This window comes from Manacus candei, unplaced genomic scaffold (genome assembly GCF_025592945.1).
Source record: "Manacus candei isolate 608988 ecotype Guabito, Panama unplaced genomic scaffold, ASM2559294v1 h1tg000078l, whole genome shotgun sequence".
Taxonomy (NCBI): Eukaryota; Metazoa; Chordata; class Aves; order Passeriformes; family Pipridae; genus Manacus; species Manacus candei.
The window spans coordinates 2,070,662-2,096,610 of record NW_026138126.1 but is presented as its reverse complement, the minus strand read 5'-3'; the positions used below and the strand labels follow the sequence as shown (position 1 = coordinate 2,096,610).

General features: G+C 59.5%; 1 protein-coding gene across 1 annotated transcript; it reads left to right on the top strand.

Annotated features, from left to right (window-relative positions):
* The first annotated feature begins 80 nt into the window (after positions 1-80).
* Positions 81-24,201, top strand: ONECUT3 (one cut homeobox 3). The gene is made up of 2 exons (XM_051810703.1): positions 81-1,156; positions 23,865-24,201. The coding sequence occupies exons 1-2, from the start codon at positions 127-129 to the stop codon at positions 24,155-24,157; spliced, it is 1,323 nt and encodes a 440-aa protein (XP_051666663.1). The 5' UTR covers positions 81-126; the 3' UTR covers positions 24,158-24,201.
* Positions 24,202-25,949: the final 1,748 nt, after the last annotated feature.

Below are 25,949 nucleotides of genomic sequence, written 5' to 3'. Positions count from 1 at the left end.
GGGGGGGCGGCGGTGGAGGAGGAGGAGGAGGAGGAGGAGGAGGCGGCGGCGGCGGCGGCGGCGGGGGGGTGGGGGAGGAAGGCAGCGAGCGAGCGGGCGAGGCAGCGGCAGAGCCCGGCGGCCACCATGGAGCTGGCGATGGAGAACCTGGGCAGCCTGCACGGCGTCCCGCACTCGCAGCCCGCCGAGCTGCTGAGCCCCGCGCACGGGCGGCAGAGCTCGCACCGCAACCTGGTGCCGCACGGCCGGCCCGCCATGGTCTCGGGCATGGCCTCCATCCTGGAGGGGGGCGATTACCGCGGCGAGCACAGCCTGGGCGCCCCGCTGCACCCCGCCATGAGCATGTCCTGCGAGTCGCCCTCCGGCATGAGCCTGAGCAGCACCTACACCACGCTGACCCCCCTGCAGCACCTGCCGCCCATCTCCACCGTCTCGGAGAAGTTCCACCACCCGCACCACCACCACCACCACCACCACCCGCACCAGCGCCTGGCCGGCAACGTCAGCGGCAGCTTCACCCTCATGCGCGACGAGCGGAGCTTGGCCTCCATGGGCAACCTCTACAGCCACTACCCCAAGGACATGCCGGCCATGGGGCAGCCCCTGTCGCCGCTGCCCAACGGGCTGGGCAGCCTCCACAACGCCCAGCAGCCGCTGGCCCCTTACGGCCCCGCCAGCCACCTGCCCAACGAGAAGATGCTCTCGCCCAACGGCTTCGACTCGCACGCCGCGATGCTGTCCCGGGGCGAGGAGCACCTGGCGCGGGGGCTGGCGGCGCCCAGCTCGGCCATGATGCCGCCGCTCAACGGGATGCACCCGCACGGCCACCCGCACGGCCAGCCCGGAGCATCGCTGCTGGGAGAGCGGGAGCGCCCCGCGCCCGGCCCCGGCTCCCAGCCCGGCGGCTCCGGGCAGGTGGAGGAGATCAACACCAAGGAGGTGGCTCAGCGGATCACGGCCGAGCTGAAGCGGTACAGCATCCCGCAGGCCATCTTCGCTCAGAGGATCTTGTGCCGCTCCCAGGGGACCCTCTCGGACCTGCTGCGGAACCCCAAGCCCTGGAGTAAGCTCAAGTCCGGCCGGGAGACTTTCCGCAGGATGTGGAAATGGTTGCAGGAGCCGGAATTTCAGAGGATGTCGGCGCTCAGGCTGGCAGGTAGGACACGGCACGGCTCGGCTCGGGCCGCCCGCTCCGCACCTCCGGGCGGGGGGATCAGGGGGTGCTGCCGAACACGCGTGGGAACCCCTCGAGGGTTTCGGGGTGCGAACTGGGGTCGGGCTCGGCCGGGCGTTACCGACGCGGTTTGTAACGTTAAGACCAAAGGAAAGGGATTTAGATTTAAGGCGAGTTATACCTAAGGCGACCCCCCGGCTCCCCGGGCCTGCTGCTGCCCGCCAGAGGTGCGGGATGGCGGGCGGCGGGAGCCGGGAGCTGCCGCCGCTCCCCGGTCCTCCTGCCCCGGGGATTTCCCTCTCGGTCCCGCCGAACCGGCCGCTCGGCCCCGGGAGTGTCCGGCCCCCGGGGCCGCTGCTGGAGCTCCTCCGCGGTCGGTACCGGGGCTCTGGGGAAGCTCCGGCCACCCCTCCGGGGCCGCGCTCCGCTCCGTCCGGGCACCGGCTGCCCTCGGCGGAAGGGACGGGACCCCCCGCCCCGTGGCTCCGCTTCCCAGCGGGGTCGGGATCCCGCAGCGCCGATCCCCGCGGCCTCGGGCCGGCGCTGGGCCGAGGCTTCGCTGGAGAAACGCGGCTTTTCTGTGCGGAGGGAGGGCGGGGGTCGCGGGGGAAAAGGCCGGAGGGGGGGGACGGAGGGGTCAACGGCGAGCGGGGACATGCCCGGGTGCGACCCACCACCCCCGGCACGGAGCCGCTCCCCCGGGGAAGGGCCGGAGCTCTCGGCTCCGCGGGGCCGAGCCGTGGCGGAGAAAACACGCGCGTGGGATTTTTAATCTATTTTTTAAGAAACCCGAGCTCCCCGTGGAGCCGGGCAGAGGCAGCGACGAGGACCCGCCGTTATTTATGGGGGAGAGCAGCGTTCATATGTATTTAGTGTAATTCAGTTGCTCTTTAATTAGGGCAGGGTAGTGGCATCTTTTAGTTCCAGTCGATGCCCTATTGAAAAGCAGTTAATAGAATGCAAATTGTTCCTGGCTTTACAAGGTTCTGGTAAATAAAGATTTAAACACTGCCGCGATCGGCCGTTTAATGCCCCCGTTGTTGGGGCTAATTGAGCAGCGGGCTTGGGCTTCTGCCTCGCCAGAATTGGAAATAATAATAAATAATTCCGTAATAATAATAACAATAATAATAATAATAATAATATAACCGTGATGGTGATGATAAAAAGGCGGCTGCAGCGGGAGGAAGCTCGGAGGGGTCCCTGTTCTCGGCCCTCCTCGGGGGGTCCTAGTCCCCAGCCCGGGCCAGGAATCCCTGTCCCTCCACCTGCTCGGAGGGTCCCTGTCCCCGCCGCCACCGCTCCGCTCCTCCCGCCCCCATGGGAGGTTTATTCTCCTTAAAATGGTTTTTCTTCCCCAGTGCCCTTTCCCTCGGCGCCAGGGCCGCCATGTCCCCATTATTTACGAGAATTAACCCCCCAGATTTCCCGGGAACGGGGTTTATTCATTTGCTTTCTGTGAAAACAGGAAAACCCCCACACTAAATCCCCAGCCCCATCGCCCGCCATGAATCCACCCGTGTCGAACCCGCTCCCCACGCGGGCCCGGCCACCCCACGCGGCTCGTGGAGGGGCTCGGCCGAGCTGCCCCCCCGGCCCTGCCGCTTTGTTCCCGGTGCCCGGCCCCGCTGGGACCCGCTTTCGTTTCGCTCCCGCCGCCGTCTCGCCCGCCCGGGCCCGCCCGTGGGGCCCGTTCAGCCCCTCGGGCTCAGCCCCGGCCCGGCCGCCCCGATCAGCGGGGTCTGGGGAAGGGGGTCGCGCTGGGGGGGCCGTACCCGAGCCCCTCTGTCGATGCAGGAGAATTCCCCCCAACCCGACCCGCACCGAGGCCGCGGGTTGAGCTTGCTCGTCCTTTCAGGCCGCCCCGGGCTGGAGGCCTGGAGGGGTCTGGATGGGTCTGGATGGCTGCAAACCGCCCCCCCTCCCCCGGCAAACAGGGAAGGGACCCTTTCCTCGCCTGGGCAGCGACCGGAATTTTTCCTTCCCAGTAAAAGTGAAAAAAACGAGTGTTAGACGCGGGGCACGGCCGGGGGAAGGGCTGGTACCGGTCTTGATCCTATTCCTGGTCCTGATCGTAGTTCTATTCCTGATTCCATTCCCATTCTTATTTCTGGTCCTACTCCTGGTCCTGGTCCTGGTTTTAGACCTGGTCCTATTCTTACTCCTTTTCCTATTCTTATTCCTGTTTGTTCCTAGTTTTGATCCTGATCCTGGTCCTGGTCCCGGTCCTAGTCCCGGCCCGGGGCCGCCCGGCCGCAGGAGTCCATCTGATGGATTAGTCCGAGTCAGTGAGTCGCGGATCGATGCCCACGCCGGGCCCCTATAAATGGCACCCGCCGCTTTTCTCCTCTTTCCACCCCAGTTCCCCCCATCCCGCCTCCCCTTCCGCAGATGAACCATTAATTATTCAGCCGGGAGACGGGGGGGCCGCAGCTCCCTCCAGCTCTGCTCGCCCCCAGGGACCCTGCAAAAGAGGGGGGGGTCCCACGGGGAAATCTCTGGGCAGCAGCTGGCGGTGCCCAGCCCGGCCCTCGGGCCGTTCATCTCTGCAGCCCCCGCGGCCCCGCTCCGGATTCAGCGCCACGAACTTCGCGACCGCCCCACGAGGCCTGCGAGGGCCCGCGGGTGGGGGAGAGCTCCCACCGTGGCGCTTTTTGGGGTCCCTGCACGGCTCCGACCCCCCCCCCCGCTACACCCCGTCCCTGGGGGCGAAGGAGGCGCCGGCTCCGTCCCCGTGGGATGATGGGGAAGCGGGTGCGCTCCCGCATCCCCCCCCGCGTGTCCGCGGAGGGCAGTGGGTGCCTTCCCCCCAGGCGTGGCCCTGAGTGCCCCCCTGCCCCGCGTGTCCGTGGGTGCGCTCCCGTCCCAGCGCCCCCTCCCCGCCAGTGGAGACCCCCCTCCCGGCCCGGATTTATCCCCACACTCGGGACCAGGAAATCCGCCCGTGGTCATTTCTCGGGAGGGCGACGACGTCGTTGTGTCCCTTTCGGGACACGGCGCTCCCCGCCCGCCGCTGCCTTCGTCCCTGACTCCATCCACCCTCCCGCGGTTTTCCCCGCGTGTCTTTGCTTGGAATTCACCCCGCGGGGGGGCACGGCCGGCCCGGGGGGGCCGCGGGCTGTGGCCGGAGGCCTGGGCAGCTCCCTGAGCCGGGCAATTCCTTCTGCTTTTACATTTGCTTCTCCTCTTCCCTCTCCCACAATTCTTTTTATTTTTCCATTTGCTCCCTCCCCCGGTTTTTCGTTCTCCTTTTTATTTTTTTTCGTTTTCTATTTTTTGTTTTGTGTTCGTTTTGTTTTGTTTTCGTTTTATCCTTTCCTTTCCTTTCCTTTCCTTTCCTTTCCTTTCCTTTCCTTTCCTTTCCTTTCCTTTCCTTTCCTTTCCTTTCCTTTCCTTTCCTTTCCTTTCCTTTCCTTTCCTTTCCTTTCCTTTCCTTTCCTTTCCTTTCCTTTTCCTTTCCTTTCCTTTCCTTTCCTTTCCTTTCCTCTTTCTTTCTTTCCCTTTCTTTCTTTCTTTTCTTTCTTTCTTTCTTTTTCTTTCTTTCTTTTTTTTCCTTTTTCCTTTCCTTTTTCCTCTCGTCCAAGGAATTTCTTCCCCGAGCAAATCGCCGCCGCAGTACGAACCCGTCGTTATTTAAAAAAAAATAAAACAACAAACTCAAACCCACCCTGAAACTGCGAACACGATCTCGGGGCTGGGCCAAGGCAAATGCCCGAGAGCTTTGACAACACCAGTAATTAATGTCGCTAATTAATACTGTGAATTAATACACAGAATCGCCGGAATGAGGGACAAGATCGCGCTGAGTAAAACCTCTGGGAGAAAAAAATATACATTTAGATATACGCAAATATATATATATACATTTTTTTTTCACTAGTTTTGTTTTAATTTCAGCCTCTTTCAAACGACTTTGCCCCAACGGCGGCTCCTCCGGCGGCCACCGGGCACCGGGGCGGCTGCGGGCACAGACCCCGGGCACAGACCCCGGGCACGGACCCCGGGCACAGACCCCGGGCACGGACCCCGGCCCCGGGCACCGACCGCAGCTCCGGCCCGGGACAGCGGCGGAAAATCGCGGCCGGTTTCGCTGCTTTCGATCCGCGCGTGGCCGCGGAGCGACGGGGAAAAGGCGCCGCGGCCGCGGGGAGGTTTTAGGGGATCGGAAGCGAAGGGATTCGCCGCAGTAAAATGGGGGGAAAACGGGAGTTTGGAGGTCCAGGCTCCCAGGGGCTCCTCCCGACCCAGGGAGCCGGAGAAAGATTCGGGAAAGGAGAGAAACCCGTGTTCCCGCCGGGGAAAAAGAAAAAGTGGGGTCTTTTTGTTCTGGTTCGGTTTTTTACTTAAATTTCTTCTTCTTCTTTTTTTTTTTTTTTTTTTCTTAAAGTATTATTTTATTTTACTTTAATTTTTTTTTTTTTTAGCGTGTTAATAGGGTTGCATCCGGATGATCTTTAGGGTCCCCTCTGATCCAAAGCGTTCTGGAATTCCGTGAAACGCGGGCAACTTCGGCCGCCGGTGCCGAGCCCGCCGGCGTGCCCGGCTCCGCGGGGGCTCCGCGGGGGCTCCGCGTCCCGCACCGTGGCCCGCACCGTGGCCCGCAGCTCCCCGCGCCCTGTACCTCCCCGCACCTCCCCGCACCGCCCCGCACCGCGCCCCGCACCGCGCCCCCGCCTTATCAGCGCGGCGGGGCCGCCTCGCTCCGCCCGCCGCTGTTTCCCTGTTTGCTCCCAGTCTGAGCGTCAGAAGGGGCCAATAAACCTCCCGCCGGTTAAACATTAAATGGGGTTCCTCCCCCCGCCCCCCCAAGGAGGAAAGAGCCGCGCACAAACCCCCCCGTGTCCGCGGGGTCACCCAATTCTGCTCCCCAAATCCCCCCCGCGCTCTGCTCGGCGCCTGCCCGGGAGGGACCCCCAGCCCCGGCCCTAAAAGGGGCTTTTCTTGCGGCCTCTTTTTTTTTTTTAGGGGTGTGTGGGTGTGTGTGTGTCACGTTTTGGGTGGGTTTTTGTTGGGTTTATCTTTTTCTGGGGTGTACAACACGGGGGTGATATTTTTTTCCTTGTCCTGTCAATCGCCACTGAAACCATAAGGGAGAGATAACAGAGAAGAGAAAACTCTCGGAGTGACCTTTGAATCAATTTGAAAAACCTCATTTAACTGATAAGTCTTGAAAGGCCCAGAACTAATTTGAAAATACATCTATTAAAATCTCATTGCCGCTGCCTGGGAGCTGCTGGGAAGGGTGTGCGAGGCGACTTCCCGGGGTCGGGGGAGCCGGGAGAGCAGGTTTAAGCCCTGGTCAACAAAGAGATTGCAGAGCTGCTGCCTGCAAAATGATGGGGCTTAAACCAGGAGGAAAAAAAAATAAGAATATTAAATGAAAATGGGTTTTTCTTCCCCAGCTGGTAGGGAAAGGGGAGATTTACAGCATTTTCCTGCCATAACCAGGCGCGGAGTCTGCGAGTGCAGACAGAATATTGGATTTTTTTTTTTTTTTTTTTTTTTTTTTTTTTTTTTGTTGGATGGTTTCTGTTTTTTTTTTTTTTCCTTCGTTCAGAAAACAAATCCAATATTTTCTCATTCTGCTCAGAGGCAGCTGCAGGGCTGGGGGAGCCTGTGGCTCTGGAGGGGCAGCCGTGCAGCTCTGTGCTCCCGTGGCTGGGTTCTCAGCCCAGCTTCCTCGGTGCCGAAAAAGCAGGGATGGGGAAGGCAGGAGGAGACCAGAGGCAGGGCCCAGGCGTCTGTTTTCCTGCCATGGGAACATCTCACCCTGCCCTGGGCATCACCTGGGAAACAAAAATCCCCGCAGGAGCTTCCCAGGGCCCCTCAGGCGAGGCCGTCCCAGGGCCCAGGGCAGGGCGTGAGGGTTGACCTGCAACACTCACCAGAAAATAAGAGGGGAAATTAAAATAAACCCCATCAGAGCCTGGTTTGAAAGGACGGGGTCTTGGCAGCTCGGTGGGGATTTGGAAATCCAACCTGTCCTCCTGCTCCAGACCTCGGAGTGCAATTTGGGGCTCCCCTGCCTCGGGATGGGCTCTGCTCCCGGCGGGAATCGCTGCCTCCCTGGCTCTGACAGAGGCTGGACCCGCCACCCAGTCACTAGAAGAGTTTCCCCCCATGTGTCTGATTCCCTGAGGTTTCTTGGGAAGGTTCAGGCAGAAGGAGCCTGCCTGGGGATGGAGGCATGAGGCAGCTTTGCTCTACCCCCACCCCATATCCACAGACCCACACGGCTCCGTCCCAGCTCCTTTTTGGAGCTGAGATGTCCAAATTGCTGAGGCTTAGCGTGAAGCTGAGGCTTAAATGAACCCAGGATGTGTCTCATCAGCCTGGGATGTGTCCCATCAGCCTGGGATGTGTCCCATCAGCCCAGGATGGATGTGTCCCATCAGCCTGGGATGTGTCCCATCAGCCTGGGATGTGTCCCATCAGCCCGGGATGGATGTGTCCCATCAGCCCAGGATGTGCTCTTGGCCCCTGCCCTGCTCCTGCACGGCACCAACGGCAGCACCGAGGGGTTGGGGCCAAGCCCTGCCTTTGAAAACTGGCCAAAAAGGGAAGTTGGAGCCAAAAATGTTCCCCTCCAGCCCATCCATCCTGAGCCAAAAGCGGTGCAATGAGAGTGATGCAGGAATGTGCAGTGGCAGCGAGGGGCTGGGGAGCAGCTGGCAGCAGGGCTTGGCAGGGAGTGCATTTATTGCTGGCTCCGTGCAGGGCCGTGGCCATCAAGCAGCAAATTTTGCTGATTTAATGGAAATTCAAAAATCTCGTTAATACCTCGAATGATACAGAGCATCTCCAGCAAGATGTAAACCAGGGCAGGGTTGGACAGGAGAGAAATGGATTTTTAAAACATTGGGGGTCGTTAAATAATAGTGAAACAAAAAGGTAACGTGGATTCTCTGGTGCTGGAAGGAGGGACCACTTAAAAAATAAAGACCCAATATTAAAATTGAGGGGCAGGATTTCAAGAATGACCTCAATAACTCAACCTTAACACGGAGATTTGTTCCATCAGGGATCTGCACCGACGCTCTGAGCACTGCTGGTCTCTGCAGTGCAAGAGGAGGAGGATCAGAAATCATTTAAAAGGGATTTGATGGGTTCAGGGTGTTCAGTGAGTGGAGAAGTTGGGGTTCAGGTGTTTCAAGGGTGGTGAAGTTGGGACACAGAGAAGGCAATGATTTGTCAGAGCAAAAATGGGGCTCTGGCTGCAGGATGCTCACATTCCCTGTCCCCATCCCGCCGGGGGTACCAAATGTTTGCCCTCTCATTTGGGATCAGAGAATTCTTTCTTCACCTTCCCATCCCCAGGGTTTTGCCTCCAAGCCCTTCCCTGCAGGACTCTGGTGCTCCAACCAAACCCTGCCCTGGTTTCCTCCACGTGGGAGGACTCGGTGTCACTGCGACATGAGTTTGGGGAGCTGGGGGGTGGAATTTTGGGGGAGCTGGGGGGTGGAATTTTGGGGAGCTGGGGGTGGAATTTTGGGGAGCTGGGGGGTGGAATTTCAGGGAGCTGGGGGTGGAATTTTGGGGAGCTGGGGGGTGGAATTTCAGGGAGCTGGGGGTGGAATTTCAGGGAGCTGGGGGTGGAATTTCAGGGAGCTGGGGGTGGAATTTTCTCCCTGGTCTCTGACCCAGGGAATGGCAGATGCCACCACCACTGCCCTGTGTTGGACACGACCCGGACCCGCCGTCCTGCCTCGGTTCTGTGTCTCTGTGATTGTCCCTCCTCTGCTTCTGCTCCCAAAGCCAAGGCACAGAAATCACCATCAGGAGTGAATCCCCTGGGATATGGGAAGCCTTGTCACCCCTGAGAGACTGGGGGTGGCTCAGCTCTGCCCAGCCTGGGAGAAGGAGGTGGAAAATCCCTGTATGGAGCAGGAGCCTGAAGAGGGGAAAGCAGGAGCTGCTGTGGGAAGGCTGGGATTGGCTGAATCTCCTTTCTTGTAGGAAAATCCCAACATCCTGACTGGAAAAAAAATGAAGGAAGAGCAGGTTGCAGCTTTTTCTGCTGCTGCTGGCACGGGCAGTGGTACCAAGGCAGGGCTCTGCAGGACAAGGCAGTGAGGGGAGCAGGGGGGCTGCTGGTCTCCCACCCAGCCTGGAGGAGAAATGAGGTCTCCAGCTGTTGGATGAACCCAGGGAGCCCTAAATATTGGGGGCTGGCAGGGTTGGGGTGTGCTGAGAGGGCTCAGTGTGTGGCACAGCTCTGAGGACACAGCTGGGAACGTGATGCACCAGGTTCGGCTGTCAGGGACCCTATAAAAAACCCAAATACGCCAAAATTAGCAGAAACACCTCATGCCAAAGTCTTCAGAGGTGATGGTGACCCCAAGGAACCCCCACAGCAGCGCCTGGCACGGGGAGGGCACAGCCTGGGGAGGCCAAGATCCGTGGCAAGGTCGGCTCTGGCCGCTGGGAACCGTCCCAAAACCTCGTCCCCCCTCCCCACACCAAGTGGCCGAAGGGACACGAGCCGTGACGTGGCCGTGGGTTGAGAGGTCGAGCCTCCACAGATCCCCCCCGCACCTCCACAAATCCCCCCCGCGCCTCCACAGATCCCCCCCGCGCCTCCACAAATCCCCCCCGCGCCTCAGGTCCCCCAAGGAAGGAGCGGGGATGAGGCTGCTCTGACAGAGTGTGGGTGAGGAAAACAGCAGCGGGTTATTAAATCCCAGGAACTCCGGGGTGCCACGAGCAGGCTGAGCCTTTCAGCTGGCAGATGAGCTCCGGGGGATGCCCCTTCGCTCCTCTCGGCCGATAAAGAGCAGGTAACGAGCAAACTCTCTCCATTAGGGATAAATTTGCAAGTGTATTGGGAGCTGCTGACGGGCGATACCATCGGGGCTGACAGAGATCTCAGCGGCTCGGCTCTGCCGCCGGGAATGCTGCTCCCGCTGCGGAGCATCCCAGAGCCCGGCACGGGACTGGCAGGCACGACATTCCACCCCTCAGAACCTTTCGGGGGGTCTGGCCCTACTCTGTGGTTTTTTTCTCAATTTTTGAGGGTCCCTTGTTCGCCCTGGACCATCCGCTGGATAAATTACAGGAGAGGATCTCCACTGGGTTTTACTGGGTGGATGGACAAGCATCTGGTCCAGTTTGTCCCAAAGGTGATGCTTGATGTGGTTTTTGCTTCCAAATCCCCCCTGGGATGGGGGGTCCCTTCCCCATCCACCTCCCGGCTCCCGGGGGGTGAGGAGGAGGAGGGAGGTGGGATGGTGCCTTTGGAGTCTCCCCAAGGGAGGGCGTCTGGAAATGGATCCCTGGATCAATGCCTGATGTTAATTCTCTTTTTTGGGGGGCCAAACTTGAGGATTTTAATGACATTTCTCAAGTGGAAGGCAGCGATCCTGATATTCCCTGATATTCCTACCCTGATATTCCCAGGGGAGCTCCTGCACAGGAGGCTCCTGCTGGATCCCCCAAAGCCACTCACCCACACAGGGGCAGCCGGAAAAAAAGAGAAAGTGGAAAAGAAATCATCCAAATCAGGGCACTTATTCAAGGAATGCTGATTTCAAACCAGCTCGCTTTTCCTGGAGAAAACCTGGATGCATCTCCCCAAAGCCGACACAGCCTTTTCCACCCCAAATCCACGCCCCCCAGTCAACCCTCTGCCTCCAGCACCTCCGAGGGAAACACAGAGGATTTATTTGCTCTGGGTTTTGACGCTGCCCCGCTGGTGGGTGCTGGGGGTGAGCTGGGCCCTTCAGCCTCGGGGAGGGGGGGTCACAGCACCGTCACCCTCCTGGAAAAGGGACCTCAGGGGGACATTTGGGGAACTCGGGGGCTCAGAGATCCCTCCCGAGCTCCTGCCCGGGGCTTTCCCGGGCTGTTTGTGGAGGGTTTGTGTTTGCCCCGGCCATGGATTCACTCCAGCGGGGTCCCGGGGGCCGGGGGTGGGCCGGGGCAGCCCCTGGGCAGCGTCACCGTCACCGGGCAGAGACTCCCTTGGTGCCTCCTGTCCCTCGGAACGGGACGGAACGGGCAGGAAGGGAAGGGGGGACTAACGAGGGAAACAAAGGCGCTGCTGGGGTTGGGCTTGGGCAGAGCTGTGACACCCGCGGGTCCCTTCGCTCCCTCCTCTGCCTCCCTTTGCTCTTCCTTCTCCTCGTTTCCTTTTTCCCTTTTCTTTTTCTTTTTTTTCTTTACTTTTTCCTCTTTTTTCTCTTTTTCTCCCCCCCCTTTTTTCCCTTCTCCTTTAAGTTTTCTTTTCTTTTCCCTTTTTCTTTCCCCTTTTCCTATATTTATCTTTTTATTTTCTCCCTTTTTCCTCATATTTCTTTTTTCTTTTATCTTTTTTTCTTCTTTCTTCCTTTTTTCTTACGTATTTTTCTGTCCTATTTTTATTTTTAATTTTATTATTTTTATTTTTTCTTCTGAATCTCCTTTTCCTTTTCTTCCTTTTCCCTTTCTCCCTTTTCCTTGTCTGCCTTTTCCTTTGCTTCTTCTGCCTTTTTCTTTTCTTCCTTTTCCTTTGCTTCTTCTGCCTTTTTCTTTTCTTCCTTTTCCTTTGCTTCTTCTGCCTTTTTCTTTTCTTCCTTTTCCTTTGCTTCTTCTGCCTTTTTCTTTTCATTTTCTTCCTTTTCCTTTTTTCCTTTTTTCCTTTTCTCCCTTTTCCTTTTCTTCTTTTGCCTTTTCCTTTTCATTTTCTCCTGCCTTTTCCCTTTCTTCCTTTTCATTTTCTTCCTTTTCCTTTTTTTCTTCTTCTGCCTTTTCCTTTTCTTCTTCTACCTTTTCCTTTTCTTCTTCTGCCTTTTCCTTTTCTTCTTCTACCTTTTCCTTTTCTTCTTCTGCCTTTTCCTTTTCTTCTTCTGCCTTTTCCTTTTCTGCCTTTTGCTTTTTTTCTTCCTCCTTCTTTTTCTTTTCTCTTCCTTTTCTCTTTTCTCATTTCTCTTGACACTTACCTCTTTCCTCTCTTTTTTTCTTCTCTGTTTTTCCCCCTCTCCTCTTTCTCCTTTTTTCCTTCTCAACCCATTTTACCCCCCAACCCCTTTCCCAGCCAGCAATGAAATCCTCCCGAGAGAAACCACCCCTTTAACCCCGACCCCCCCCAACCTTCTTCCCCCGTGTGTGCCGCCACATTTCATCCTCCCTCCTCCGGGGAGAAGCCCCGGGGAACGGGCAGCTCCCAGCGCGGGGAATAACGCCGGGAATAACGCGGGAATAACCCCCCATTCCCGCAGCCCTCCCTGCAAACCTGCCCGCGAGCTCCCGCCGGTCACGTCGCCATCAAAGTGATGTGCCAGCAATATCCAACACGCGGCTAAAGCCACTCGTGGGAGTTTCAATACAATCGATCCGGGAGGATCAATGGGCTGCGCTGGCCCCAGCCCCACTTGGGGGGCAGGAAAAACACCCAGGGCTGCGGAACGGGGGCGGTGGGAGGGGGAGCTGATTACAAATCTATCCCATACTCGCCGTGATTAATTGCTGCTTTACCAGAAGGAACAGCTCGGGGTGGGGGTCATTTTTAAAGGGAACGCTGGGGGTGGGGGGGGGCTTTCTCTGCTGCGTTTGGATGGGAGGAAGCTCCAGCCCTTCTTCCCATGGATTTCCCTCCCGGCAGGACAGGAGGCACAGCCCAGGGTGGCCGTTCGATCCCTCCAGCAGAGATCTGGGGGTCGGAAAGGTGGGAAAAGCCCCCTCCCAGCTGCTCGGGGGATGCTGAGCCCCATCCAGCCGGGATCCCTGGTGTCCCAGCGCTGGGACTCCATCAAAAAGCCGGCCCAGCTCCCAGCCAGGGCATCACCTGGTGCTCGGTCACCCGGTCGGATTCAGGTTTCTGGCTGCTCCTCACTCCAAAAACCCTCCCCCGGGCAGCCCCTTCCCTCCCGCCGGGCTCTGCGTCCCCCCCGGCGCTCGGGGGGTCTCGGTCCCGCCCTGCCCTCCCCGGAGGGGCCCGGCTCAAATTAAAACATCATCCATCGTTACAGTGGCAGCGCATAATCCCTGGCAGATCAGTGCAATTACTGCGGGAGACGCCTGGGGACCCCAACTAATAACGCCGGAGCGGTGTATTAAGAGTCACTGGCTTAGCGCCGGCCCCACGCGTGGGGGCCGTGGGGGGACCCCCGGGGGACAGGGGGGGCCTGGAGGGGCCGGGGGTGCCGGTGGTGCGGCTGGGTGGGGGCGATGGGGGGTTTTTCCTGCTCCTGCCCGTGTTTGTGGAGCGGTGATGGGGCAGTGATGGGGGAGTCACGGGGCACTGATGGGACACGCGAGAGGGTGACAGTGGAGCAGCCGTGGGGCAGGGTTGGGGCAGGGTTGGGGCGGTGTTGGGGCAGGGTTGGGGCAGGGTTGGGGCAGGGTTGGGGCAGGTTGGGGCAGTGTTGGGGCAGGTTGGGGTGGTGTTGGGGCAGGGTTGGGGCAGGTTTGGGGCAGGTTGGGAGAGGTTTGGGGCAGGGTTGGGGCAGTGTTGGGGCAGGTTTGGGGCAGTGTTGGGGCAGGGTTGGGGCAGGGTTGGGGCAGGGTTGGGGCAGGGTTGGGGCGGTGTTGGGGCAGGTTTGGGGCAGTTTTGAGGCAGGGACGGGGAAGAGATGGGGCAGAGATTGGGCAGTGATGGGGCAGAGATGGGGCTGTAGAGAGGGTGGCGATGAGCAGCCATGGGGCAGTGATGGGGAAACGATAGAACAGTGGTGGGGCAGCGGGACATCTGTGGGACACTGATGGGGCAGTTTTGGGGCAGTGATAGGGCTGTGATGGAGCTGTGATGGAGCTGTGATGAGACAATTTTGGGGCAGTGATGGGGCAGTTTTGGGGCAGTGATAGGGCTGTGACAGAGCAGTGATGAGACAGTTTTGGGGCAGTGATGGGGCAGTTTGGGGGCAGTGATGGGGCAATTTTTGTGCAATTTTTGGGCAGTGATGGGGCAGAGATTGGGCGGCGATGGGGCAGTGGTGGAGCTGTGATGGGGCACTGTGGGGCAGTGATGGGGCAGTGATGGAACGGCCATGGGGCAGAGACGGGGCAGCGTTGGGACAATAATGGGGTGCTGTGTGGCAGTGATGTGACAGCGACGGGGCACTGACAGAGCACCGAAAGGCAGGGATGGAGCTGGGATGGAACACGCGGAGCTCCCGGGCCGGGCAGTGCCATTCCCGCCTTCCCCCTGCCCCCCCCGCGGGACGTGCATGGACCGCTCCACCCCGCGCGCCCGGAGCGGCCGGACCGGCCCATTGCACCGAGCGGGGGGGGCAGGGCCGAGCCATTGGGCAGCGGCGGGGGGGGCGGGCGGTACCACCGGCACCGCCCCGGGGGGGGGAACGCCCGACCATCCGCAGGGGGGCGCCAGAGCGGCGGGGACGGACCATGGCGGCTGCGGGGGGGGAAGGGCGGGGAGGAACAAACCATTCCCGGCGGCGGGGGTGGGAGGGAGCAGCGCTCTGGAATGGGGGGGTCTGGGACCCCCCCTCAGCTGTCACCGTGTGCCAGGGACACACCTGAGGGGCCAGGCTGGGGCACCACGGGGCCACCCCAGCCCCGAGCAGCCCCCAGACCCTCAGAGCTGCAGAGTGGGGGCCTGTCACTGTCATGGAATCCTGGGATGGTTTGGGTTGGGAGGGACCTCAAAGCCCATCCAGTGCCACCCCTGCCATGGGCAGGGACACCTTTCACTAGCCCAGGTGGCTCCAACCTGGCTTTGGACACCTCCAGGGATGGGGCAGCCACAGCTGCTCTGGGAATTCCATCCCAGCCCCTCCCCACCCTCACAGCCAACAATCCCTTCCCAATATCCCACCTAACCCTGCCCTCTGGTACTGGGAAGCCATTCCCTGTGTCCTGTCCCTCCATCCCTTGTCCCCAGTCCCTCTCCAGCTCTCCTGGAGCCCCTTTAGGCCCTGCCAGGGGCTCTCAGCTCTCCATGGATCCTTCTCTCCTCCAGGTGAACCCCCCCAGCTCTCCCAGCCTGGCTCCAGAGCAGAGGGGCTCCAGCCCTTGGAGCATCTCCGTGGCCTCCTCTGGACTCTCTCCAGCAGCTCCACGTCCCTGTGCTGTTGTTCCCCAGGGCTGGAGGCAGCTCTGCAGGGGGGTCTCACCTGAGGGGGCAGAGGGGCAGAATCCCCCCCTCCCCTGCTGCCCCTCTGTGGGACCAGCCCAGGGCAGGGGGGGTTTCTGGGTGCCAGCACACGTGGTCAGGGTGTGTGGAGCTTCTCATCCCCTGCACCCCAAATCCTTCTGCTCAGGGCTGCTCTCCATGAGTTCCTCTCCCAGTCCGTGCTCGTGGCTGGGATTGCCCAGATCCCTCCTCAGTGCATGGAATTCAGGCTGGGTGTGTGCCTGCTGGAACTGAGGGATAACCTGGAGCAGCCGCTGTCCCTGTCAGGCCATCCCAGAGGGTTCTGGAGACACGAACCTGGGACACTGCAACCTGCAGGATTACAGACTGTGCTGGTTCTCACTGCACCACAGGGCAAGAAATCCAGCAGCCAACTGAGGATCGACTCAGCCAAACCCCGAGGGGCCTTCCCATCTCACACCCGATAAATGCAGATTTAATCAGGAAATGCAGAAAACTCTCAGGCTGTTTTCCCCCACTGCTTTTCCCCTCTCTCCAGCACATGTTCCGTGGCTCATGATGGCTCTGGGCCCTCTCTGGGCACAGTTTCTGCTGAGGGAACCTCAGGAACAACACAAGCTCCAATGAAATACACGTCGTTGATGTGTCTGTTCCTCATCCCAGCCCAGAGTGCAGATCCAGGAGCTGCTGAAGGCAGGAACAGGCTGATGGGAATCACTGAGCCCGAGGTGATGCTGAAGGGACATCCCTGCTGCTGCTTTCCTGCACGAATGAGCAAGGACAGAGTGGAAGGCACAGGATCCACAACCACGGGGGTCACGGGGGTGTCGCTCATCCCAGATTCCCATCACAGGCTTCGTGTCCAGCATTACTTGGTTCTCACAGAATCACAGAATCCTGGAATATCCTGAGCTTCCTGTGGGAAGGGACCCACAAGGATCATCCAGTCCAACACCTGGCCCTGCCCAGGACACCCCAACAATCCCCCCCTGTCCCTCAGAGCATTGTCCAAACGCTCCTGGAGCTCTGGCAGCCTTGGGGCCGTGCCCACTGCCCTGGGGAGCCTGGGCAGTGCCCCAGCACCCTGTGGGGGAAGAACCTTTCCCTGGGATCCATCCCAACCCACCCACCACCAAATCCAACCTCAAACTCCCCCTTTCCCCTCTGGTTCTGCCTCTGGGGCTCTCGTGCCAGAACTGAGCACCAGCATCCCCGACTCCAAGGAACATTTATTTCGGGAGATTGGGGTTTTCCGGCTGCACCCCCCCCCCCATCCCTAGATCCTCCCTCTCTCCCAGGAGGCAACGACCTTCCCCCGCCGCTGCCGTCCCTCGCGGCGCTGCCGGCCCTGCCCGACTCCGGCACTTCATTAGCACCAATTTGCTGCCGTCACACTAAGTAGCTGTGACTCGGGAGGAGAGTGAGGACGAGGAGCAGCCGGGAGCGCTCCCGGGGCTCCTCTGCCCGGCCCTGCACCTCTCCTGGCAGCTGCTGCAGTCCCGGGCCGTGCTGGCAGCCTGAGCCCCGAGCAGCTCGTGACAGTTGTGATCTCCACCGGAGCAATAAAAGCGGCCAATCCTGGCCCGAAAAACAAAAAAAAAAATCTAAAAAAGGAGGAAATAGGACAAAAAAGGGGAAGCAACTTTCCAGGAGATGTGAGGGCACAGCTGGGGCTGAGCCTGGTTCCCCGGGGGCTGTGGAGAGCAGAGGGAGCCACCAGGTCCCCTTTTATGAAAGTGTCTGGAAAAGCAAGTGAAAAATGAAACCTCTGCAGAAAAGAAGGTGATTTTAACAACGAACTCACCTTTTTAAGTCATCTGAGACTGTCTGTGTGTCCCTGAGAGGGGTCTGGTGCAGCTGGCTCAGCCCGGGGCCGGGAGCAGCTCCCCCGGCAAGGGCAGGGCAGGTGTGGGGGGATGGAGCCGAGCACGGCTGGAGCCACCACAGCTTCTTTGTGTCCCTTCCCCCGCCCTCGGACCAGACAAACTCCTCTGCTTTCCGGGCTGAAAAATGCCTGGAAATGCCACCCATGAAAAATCAGACAAAGCCGGAGAAGTGCAAGAGAGAAACGAGGTGTCCTGGGGGCTGGAGTCACTGCTCTGCTGCTCTCCAGCAGCCTCTGCTGATCCCGGCTCGGGAAGAGATGGGACCCCCCTCTCAGGAAGGACCATTGCCACCCGAGCAGAGGACAGAGGACCTGTGCTTCCATTTCCAGCCCTTTCCCTCCACCTGCCAGCCCCTGGAAGCCCCCGGACTGTTGGAATGTGCCCGGGAGGTCGGCGTGGGCCATAAGGTGGCTCAGAGGTGCTCCCTGGAACGAGCCACCGAAGCCCTCGGCCGGGGAAGGAAAATGCACATAACGAGCGCTTTGTCTCAGCTCATCTCCTCATTTGCAGCGTTCAGAGGAAGATTTAATTTGCTGGGCTCGGGGAAGCTGCTCCCCCTGCAGCACTGGCTGCATACCAATGACCAGGGGCTCTCCCCGGCCTCGGCACTCAAACTCCAGCAGCAGCCAGGGGGGAGCAGGGCCCCGTGTCCCTGTGCCCCCAGGAGGGAGCAGGGCCCCGTGGCACAGGGACACGCGTGGCACCGGCAGCTCTGGCCAGGGCAGGGCCACTCCAGGCCGGCAGGAATGTGAGGCTGCAGCTCTGCAGGCACATCACAGCTCCCAACCACTCTCTCGGCCTCTGACCTGTGTTTTTACTCCAGAGCTGTCAGGTGCTGTGGGACCACGGTAGTCAAAGCTCCCCACAGGTTTTGGAGCCCCAAAGGTGTATTTTTTTTACATCGTGTGCTGCTGAAATTTGAGGAATCACAGGGATGGGCAGTGAGGGGACAGGCTCTGCCCCAGTTGTTCTGTGGTTGACACCATGACCCCTTTGCCCTGTGTGTTTGTCAGTGTTTGGGATCAAATGGGGTCTCAGCAAAAACAAAAAAAAAAAAAAGGGGGGAGAGAAGAAAGTGGGGTTTGGTTTTTGAACACTCTGCCTGCCCTGTGCACTGCTGACTGTCCTGTCAGCACTGTGTCCTCCCTGCTGGAGGAGACCCAAATTTCTGCTGGAGATGCTAATTTGTGGCAGATCTCTTTGGGCTCTTTTCCTGCAATGCAAAGAGAAGTCAAACCAACCTCTCACTGTTGCCTCAGCGCCCCAACCAGCTCCAGTGTGGACCAAAGGATTTCTGTTTTGCAGATGAAAGCCCCTGATCTCTGCTCCTCAGGATCAGACTCTGTGTGGGGCTCTGGGCTCATCCCTGTTTGCCCAGAGCTGCAGCTCCCAAACCTTCCAGAATATTGGGACAGGGGCTGAACCAGCAACAGGCACTGCAAACCCTACACCCACCCCCCTGCTTGGTGAGAGTGAGATCACAGGACCGTGGGATCGCTGGAAAACACCTTTAGGATCAAGTCCAACCACCACCACCATGGTCACCACTAAACCACATCCTCAAGTGCCACATCCACACAACACTTCCAGGGATGGTGACTCCACCACTTCCCTTGGCACCTTGTTCCAATGATTTACAACCCTTCCCATGAAGAAATTTTCCCTAATACCAAATCTAGACCTCCCCTGGTGCAACTTGAGGTCGTTTCCTCCTGTTCTGTCACTTGTTACCTGGGACAAAAGATTGATCCCCACCTGGCTACAACCTCCTCTCAGATCCCTCTGCCCCTCCAAGGAGAGGGGGAAGCTGAGGCAGCCCACGGGCTGGACCCACGTTGAAGTCAAGGAGAGAAACCAGCTTTGCTCGGGGCCGTTTTCCCACCCAGTGCCCACCAGTGGAACGAGCCCATCCCACCTCTGCACCACAGAAACCCGTCCTGACCCGGACAACCACCTCCAGGCTCCCCCTCTGCACCCCTTTGAGCCCCTAAATGCTCCCCGGGTCCCCTTCCACCCCCGGAAGATGATTTGACAAGGAGAAAAAGAGAAAAGCCGGTGGGGTTTGTGTTTTTTTTCCTTCCTCCCCCTACCCTCGCTTACAGCCGGCACGCTGGCTCCGAGAGCCCCTGGCTGTCTTTTGTGATTTCAACAAATCACCAGCACTTAAGCAAAGTGGGCAGAAAATTACAGGTTGTATTGCAAGTGAATGGAGAGGGAGAGCGCGCCGGGGCCGAGAAAACAGAGGTTTGCGGGTATAACAGAGAAAGCAGGGGCTGGCGGGGCTGGGAGCCGGCAAAGCCATCGGGTATTAGTTAAATGCTTCGCGGAGTTCACGCTGCGAGGCATAATCGCAGCTTCTGAGCAGCAGCCATTTGATTGTGTCTATTATGGTCCCTCCTGAAATGATTCGGGAGATGTTTCGCTCGGAGCTGTCAAGGTTAAGCCAAGGAAAAGGCGCTCCCTCTGACGGGAGGCTCCGGGGAGCAGAAACCCTCCGCAGAACTGGGTGGGATGCCTCTGCTCCCGGGGCTCTGTCCTCCTGCTTTTCCCCTCGAGGTTTTCCTCCTTGCCTTTGCTCCCCGTGGTTTTTCCACAGCTGGATCGGCTGCGCAAGGGTTGGGATATGGCTTGGATGGTAGGCGGAAGGAAGGGGGTCCGGGGGGTTGCTGTCCCATCCCGCCGTGTCTGCCGTCCCCTCCTCGTCCCTTCGGGGCTCCTCGGCTGGTTTTGGAGGCGGAATGAGCTGGGGAGAGATGGGGGGAGGAGAAAACCTCCCTTGTGGGAGAGCTCGACCCCTCACTGGCCAACAGAGCGTCACCCTGGCCACGGGAGACCTCAGTGCACCCCTCCCACTGTCGGTCCTGGTCCCCCCGGGATCTCCCGTGCCCTGGAGGAGCAGCACAAGCTTTGGGGGGGGGGGGTTGGAATCGTGTCCCCATCCCCAGGGTCCGCGGCCGAGCCCAGAGACCCGGGAAGGACGAGACAGAAAAACAAAAGCGTTGAGCCAGGGATGGGTCGTTTGGATCTTAGAACTTGTGGGGGGAAAAAAAAGGGATTTTGAAGCACAAAGAAACCCCCTCACCCAGCGCTGGCCTGGGCGGGGGTCGGAGCCGTGCCCTGCTGCCCCCACCCCAGCGCCTGCAGGGACACGGGGACGGGCCCCCCTCTCCAGCTTTCCCGGGAAAGCAGCGCCCAGGGGAGGGGGAATAGGAAAAAGATCCTCCGCTGGGGGGTTGATGGCCCCGTAAATAGATCGGAGCAGCGTCACTATCGATCCCGGCCGCGCGGAGCTGTAATTAGATTGAGCCGGGGGAGAGGGCTGGGGGGCTGCGTCAGCACAAACCGAAATTAATAAATAAACAAAACGAGCGCAGGAAATGTGCGAGGGGGCCGAAAATAACGGGGGGATGGGGGGCGTGGAGCGGGGAGTCACCCGCGTGTGAGCAACGCCCGGCACCGGGTTTGCTGCGGGAGCCCAGTTTTGGCAGCAAGGCCCTGGTGGTTCGTGTTTGCCTCGGAGCTCTGAGTTATTAATGGGAGACTGGCTGGTAATAATCACTCCTAAAAATGGGATGGGGGCGGGGAGGGGGGGAGGAATGCGAGGTTGGAAAGCTGGAACGCGGGGTCTGAGGCTGCCTGGGGAGTGGGTGCCGAGGGGCAGCCTGGATCCCGGGGGGTTTGCCGGCGGGGTCACGTCCCCCGCAGGTCCCGCGGGGCGTGGGGGGGATGTTTGCACACCCCTAAAGCCGGCCGTGTGTCCCGGGGGATGTTTGCACACCCCTAAAGCCGGCCGTGTGTCCCGGGGAATGTTTGCACACCCTTAAAACCGGCCGTGTGTCCCGGGGGATGTCTGCACACCCCTAAAGCCGGCCGTGTGTCCCGGGGGATGTTCACACACCCCTCCAGCCCGCCGTGTGTCCCGGGGGATGTTCACACACCCCTCCAGCTCGCTGTGTGTCCCCGGGGGATGTTTGCACCCACCTCCAGCCCACCGTGTGTCCCGGGGGATGTTCACACACCCCTCCAGCCCGCCGTGTGTCCCGGGGGGTGTTTGCAGACACCTCCAGCCCACCGTGTGTCCCGGGGGATGTCTGCACACCCCTCCAGCCCGCCGTGTGTCCCGGGGGATGTCTGCACACCCCTCCAGCCCGCCGTGTGTCCCGGGGGATGTTCACACACCCCTCCAGCCTGCCGTGTGTCCCGGGGGATGTTCACACACCCCTAAAGCCGGCCGTGTGTCCCGGGGGATGTTCACACACCCCTCCAGCCTGCCGTTTGTCCCGGGGGATGTTCACACACCCCTCCAGCCCGCCGTGTGTCCCGGGGGATGTCTGCACACCCCTCCAGCCCGCCGTGTGTCCCCGGAGATGTTTGCAGACCCCCCCAGCCCGCCGTGTGTCCCGGGGCAGAGATCCCCCCCGGAGTGGAGCCGTGCTCGGGGAGCCCCGTGAGGAGCCCGCGAGGTTCCAGCAGTGCCACCAGCACCAGGCTGGGGTTGAACGTGCTGGGGGGACCCCGGGGGGGGCTCTGGGGGGACCCCGGGAGGATTCCGGGAGGGCACGTGGTGGGTGGGCAAGGGGCAGCCCAGGGGGAGGATGGGCTGCTCCAAAGGTGCACGTGCAGTGGTGTGGGGGGGACTTTTTTCACTTTGTTGTTCGATTTGGGGGGTGGAGTGTGGGCGGGTCTTTGGTTTTGTGGGTTTTCTTTTCTTTTTTTTTTTTTTTTTTTTTGAATTCATGTCTGGGAAAAAAAAAAAAAAAGTCAAATTTTCTATAAAGGCTTTTTTTTGTTTGTTCTTTTTGCAAGCATCTGATGGTCATAGGGTAGGTTTCCACATTCTCTGCTGGCTGTTTGAGTAAGGTACCCCTGGGACAGGGTCCCCCCCGGCACCACCAGGGCTCAGACTGTCCCTTTGTCCCTAAGGATGGTGGTTTGCAGCCAAACCTGTCTGGGGGAGGAGAAGGGGAGGGGAAGGTTCTCCACTAAGCAGGGACAGCTGATTTGGACTGAGTGGGGTTGGTTGTGCCCAGCTTGGTGCCTCCTGTCCCCTGTCCCAGCAGCAGTGGGACCAGTGACTCCACGTGGGGACAGGGCAGGGGCCAAGCCCAGCAGCTGGGGAAAGTGTTGGATGAATTCCCTGCTTCCCTGAGCTCTAGTTCTCCCCGGCTGTGGGTGGAAGGGGTGGATATCATCCTTCCCTGTTAGTTCAGGGGGGGTGAAGAACACTTGCAGTGGAGGCAGCTGAAGGCAAATCAGAGAAGCCCTTGCTTGTTTTCCAGTGAGGAAGAAATGACTTCAGCACCCTCCTGTTCCTCCTGGACCACAACCTACCTCCCCTTCCCCTCAGCTGGCTGTAGGGGTGTGTTTGGGAGCAGGAAGGTCGTTGGCCCCAGGGGAATCCCTGCCCCTGGGACATGAGATGCCACCATGAGCTTTCAGCCCTGGCCTCTGGCCCCTCCAAGGCCTGGGCACCAGGTCAAAGAGGCTCCTGGAAGTGCCTGAGAGAAGCAGCCTCAGACAGCACCCAGACAGCAAATATCTCAGGACCTGTGCCCTCCTTGTAAAATCCTTTGGAAGGTCTGAACCAAGAAACCCCAAAGGCTGAAAAAGTGCTGCTGCCCTGGGCAAGAGTGGGACTGCCTTTGGAAAGTCTTTAGCCCGTGGTTTGCTCAGTCTTTTCTGAGCTTTCCAGGAGGAAATGTTTTGTCCCCAGCCTCGCAGGGCCAGATCCATGCCCTGCCTTGCCCGTGGCATCTCACCCTCCTGCAGTGCCCACACAGGTCTGGTTGAGTCCTGCACAGTCCCTGAGCACCCTGATTGAACCCTGGCAGCTTCAAGGCTGGCCCTGCTTCGAGCAGGGACTGGATCAGCCACCTCCACCATTCTGGAATTTTCTAGGAAAATACCTTTTCTCACCTCTTCCACCAACAGTGTGCTTGATATTCCCACAATCAAAATTCATGTATTTGTCAGTACTTGCCTCCCTCCCTCCCTTCATGCAGCCTGGTGGGGCCAGGGGGGCTTTCCTGCCTCTCACAGTCCATCCCTGTGTGACAGCCCCTCTGTGCTGACCTTAAGCCAAACCTGTAGGGTTTGAATTCAGTGCTGACACATGTGCCAAAGGATCTGTGGCAAAGGCACGCAGAGAAGATGGAATTCCCTGGAGCTTCAATGGTTCAGGCTGTTCTCCAGCCTCCAGAGTCAGGAAAACCCCTTCCCAGAGCAGGTGGAACCACGAAACTGCAATTAGTCCTTCCAGGCTGATGGGACACGGAGGCTGCAGACAGACCTTTCCATGACATCCCTGTGTCCCTCCTGCATTCCAGAGCTGGGATGTGATGGCCAAGGGACACCCATTCCCTGAGTCCCCAGTGAGATCCTCAGAGGTGACAAGGAGGCAAGGGAGACCATTCCAGGGTGCAGCAAGGGATGGAGGCCCCTGGGCAACCCCAAAACTTAGGGATGGAGCAGGTCCCAGCAGCCAGAGCAGTCCAGGAGCTTCCTCAGTCTCTAATCTCAGGGTCAGCTGAACATGCTGAGACTTTAAGCTTTTCCTGGGCACCTGATGGGCTTCCCCCAGGCTTTTGTCACGCCGGTGTCACCAAATGACGCTCAGAAGGCTCAGAAGGCGCAGGGGAGGAAGAGGAGGGAGGTGGCCTGGGGCGTGGTGGGCAAGGAGCCAGCAAGTTCCCTGGTTTTCGGGAGGTCCCTGCAAGCGGGCCGGGGCGGTGGGCGCCGATTAACGGCCCTGTTCTCTCTTTTGAACCCCCCCCAGCTTGCAAACGCAAGGAGCAGGAGCAGCAGAAGGACAGGAGCCTGCAGCCCAAGAAGCAGCGGCTGGTCTTCACGGACCTCCAGCGCCGCACCCTGATCGCCATCTTCAAGGAGAACAAGCGCCCGTCCAAGGAGATGCAGATGACCATCTCCCAGCAGCTGGGCCTGGAGCTCAACACCGTCAGCAACTTCTTCATGAACGCCCGCCGGCGGTGCATGAACCGCTGGCAGGAGGAGCCAGGCGCCAACCCCGGAGTCCCCTCGTCTTCTACAAGCACTTTCTCCAAAGCATGATGTCCCCCTGGCCCTCCCCGCCCCTTTCTGGACACCCCCCTCATGACAAAGCCAACCCCAGACTCACACACGTGTCCCGAGCCGGCCGGGGTGGGTGCTTTTGGGTACTGGGGGTCCATCGGCCTCCCTGACCCTCGGGTGGGCGTCGTCCACGGGCGTGGGGCCTCGTGCCACGTCCTGCTGCCTCGTCCTCCCGGCTCCTTGGGCAGGGACAGGGTTTGCCACCAGGTCAGCTCCGTCCCCGGGAGGGCTCAGAGGAAACCCGTGTGGAGCGAGGGATGACGTGGAGTGGAGAGAGAGAGGGAGAGAGAGGGAGAGAGAGAGGGAGGTGCTGTTTGGAAGCATCCCTGGTCCTTGGGGATCACAGACCCTTCTCTTCACCTGCCCACGAGGGTTTTTGGAGAGAGAGGCGCACCCTGATCCCCCAACCGACCTTGACCTCGGTCACAGCCACCCTGGTGGCTCCCACAGTGGAGGGGTAGAGCTGGGGGACATACAAGAAGTGGCCTCATGGGCTGGGCTGTGGCCCAGCCCCGCTGAACCAGGCCCGTGGTTGGGATGAGGATGAGCAGGACAACGCTCCTTCCGTGCCTGGAGCGTGACCAGGCTCCTGCCAGCTCTCTGGCTGCTGAAGCTTTTTACCCCCCTGAGGTTCCCCAAGGCAGTCAGACCCTCCCTACCACCAACACGTGGCACTTCCCTCCCTGGAGGGTTGTTTGAGGCCATCCCACCTCCTCCACGGGCACCTTCCCCTCATCCTCCCCGGGACGCCCCAAGAGCACCCACCCCCCGGCCCCCCACGCACACCCCCCCGACCCCCTGAGAGCCCCCCCATCCCAGATCCCTCCCGGAGAACCTCCCTGGCCAAGGAGTCGCCTCCACGGACCCGAACGTCCCCCCAGGCTGCCCCGCGTCGCCTGGCGCCCAAGCAGGTCAGAGAAGCACATTTTAGCTACAGAAATCGGGTATTTGGAATTAATAATTGTCCGGAAGGAGACGGGAGGAGAGACTTGGAGCGAAGGATCTGATCTCTCCCTGGCGATTGGCTCCACCTTTCGCCGCTGGATTTCTGGTTTCGCTTTTGGGGTGAGGATCGGACACGGACAAAGCGGATCTGCTGCCTTTGTGTCTCGCCCCATCCGCCCCTCCACACACACTGTGGCCCCTTCCCGTCCCCCCCTTCTTCATCTCTGTTACCAAAGAAATCGCAAAACCAAAAACCCAACAACAACAACGAAACCAACGAAACCAAATTTCCCTCCCGGGAACCAACGTCGGCGTTCGGTGGGAAAAGAAAAATCCGAGGGATCTGGTGGCAAAATCCAGCCCTGGGTGTGAGAAGGGGGGGAAAAAACTCCCCCGATGAGATCGAAAGGGAAAAAAAACAACCCTCCAAAACCAAAAAAGGAATAACAACAGAAACCACAACCAAACAAGCTCGACTCCAAGATCGGCAACTCACCAAAAAGACAGCAGATTTTTTTTTTTTTTTTTGTGCCAATTAACAACCTGCCTTAAATCGCGAATTTCTGGAGCAAAAGGTACTTAAGCTTCAAAGGGATCGTTTCCTCCGAGCTCTCGATGGTGACTTGTGCCATATAAAAAAGCAATCACGAGGCCAAACCCTCGCAATCAGCCCTTGTCCCACCCCCCGTGGGCTCCTTGCCAGCCTGGGGGTCCTTGGGAGGAGCAGGAGGTGCCGCTGCCCGGGACAGGGAAGGGCTGGGAGAGGCTTGGGGATGGACGGGGAGGCAAGGTCCCCTCCTTCCCCCACCAGTTGGGGAAAAAAAAA

Excerpts from the sequence above, each read along its gene's own strand:
- ONECUT3 (XM_051810703.1), top strand. The coding sequence starts at position 127 with ATGGAGCTGGCGATGGAGAACCTGGGCAGCCTGCACGGCGTCCCGCAC. Across the intron at positions 1,157-23,864 it reads GTCGGCGCTCAGGCTGGCAG|CTTGCAAACGCAAGGAGCAG; the intron begins GTAGGACACGGC and ends AACCCCCCCCAG.